At 63.0% G+C, this 1,162-nt stretch overlaps 1 protein-coding gene across 1 annotated transcript in view; it reads left to right on the top strand.

Moving 5' to 3' along the window:
- Nucleotides 1-941, top strand: part of LOC104158177 (nicotinate phosphoribosyltransferase-like) — a gene marked incomplete at both ends in the record, with an annotated part of 1,582 nt that extends 641 nt beyond the window's left edge. Inside the window, 3 exons of the mRNA XM_009695757.1 lie at nt 193-311; nt 481-565; nt 861-941. Of these exons, the coding sequence (XP_009694059.1) occupies nt 193-311; nt 481-565; nt 861-941 (285 nt within the window). The remainder of the gene's footprint in view (nt 1-192; nt 312-480; nt 566-860) is intronic.
- Nucleotides 942-1,162: the final 221 nt, after the last annotated feature.

Consider the following 1,162-nt stretch of genomic DNA (forward strand, 5'->3'; position numbering starts at 1 on the left):
CCACCCCGGGGTGGCTTTGCCGCTGTGGCAGAGGGGACGGATGTGTCCCTCCTTGCTTGGTGGCCTTGAAGTAGGGACGTTTCCACCTGGCAGCATTCCCCTGCTTCGCTGTTGCCCAACGCAGGGCTTGGAGCTGCCCTGGGTCCCCATCGCACCTGGCAAGGGCACTAACCCTCTCCTCGCCCGTGCCAGGAGCGGCTTTGCGAAAATCTGGGACGGCGGTACCGGGCCATCGGGGTGCGCCTGGACAGCGGGGACCTGGCCCAGCAGTCCAAGGAGATCCGCCGAGCGCTCCGAGCCTGCGGTGCTCAGTGAGTCCCCCACCAAACCGGGGTTGGCTGCCACCGGTCCCCCTGGCTTCCCCACCTTGGGCACCCAGCACCTCATCCTGCCAGGGTGGGAGCCCTTGTGGCTCAGGGGGGTGCTGTGAGGGGAGTTGGGGGTCCCTCCCAAACCCTGTGCCCCCCCCCGCCTTGCCAGCTTCCAGGTGCCCTGGTTTGAGAGGATCCCCATCGCTGTGAGCAATGACATCAGCGAGCAGAGCCTGGAGGAGTTCAGGCGAGAGGTGAGGTCGCTGCTGTCGGGGCTGAGATGTCACCGTGGCTTTCGCTGGCACCACTGAGGTTTGGGGATGATGGGTGCTGTTCTCCCTGGGTGAGAAGAGAGAAGAATTTCCAGGTTGGGAAAAAAACCAACCACGAACGAACCAGCTTTTGGGTGGGACAGACGGATGGACAGACACCGGGCACCTCCCGGCAGAGCATCCTCTGACCTGTCCCGTGGCTCTGGTTTTGGCATGGGCATAAAAACCAGTGGCAGGGCTGGGCTGTTGATGGCCGCTGTCTTCTCTGCTGCACCAGGAGAGCGAGATTGATATGATCGGCGTCGGGACGAACCTGGTGACGTGTCCCCTGCAGCCATCGCTGGGCTGTGTTTATAAGGTAGTGGTGGCAGCAGCTCTCTGCCCTGCTTGGCTTGTGGGGCATGGGGCTCCCCGGCTTCTCCCAGGCTTCGCACAGCTGGGGCTGCGCAGCAAAGGGGGATCCGGCGCTAAGGGACGATGTTGCGAGGCCAATATCATCGAATCATGGAAGGGTTTGGGTTGGAAGGGACCTTAAAGCCCATCCAGTTCCAACCCCCTGCCATAGGCAGGGGCACCTCC

This window comes from Cariama cristata, unplaced genomic scaffold (genome assembly GCF_000690535.1).
Source record: "Cariama cristata isolate BGI_N322 unplaced genomic scaffold, ASM69053v1 scaffold28902, whole genome shotgun sequence".
Classification (NCBI taxonomy): Eukaryota; Metazoa; Chordata; class Aves; order Cariamiformes; family Cariamidae; genus Cariama; species Cariama cristata.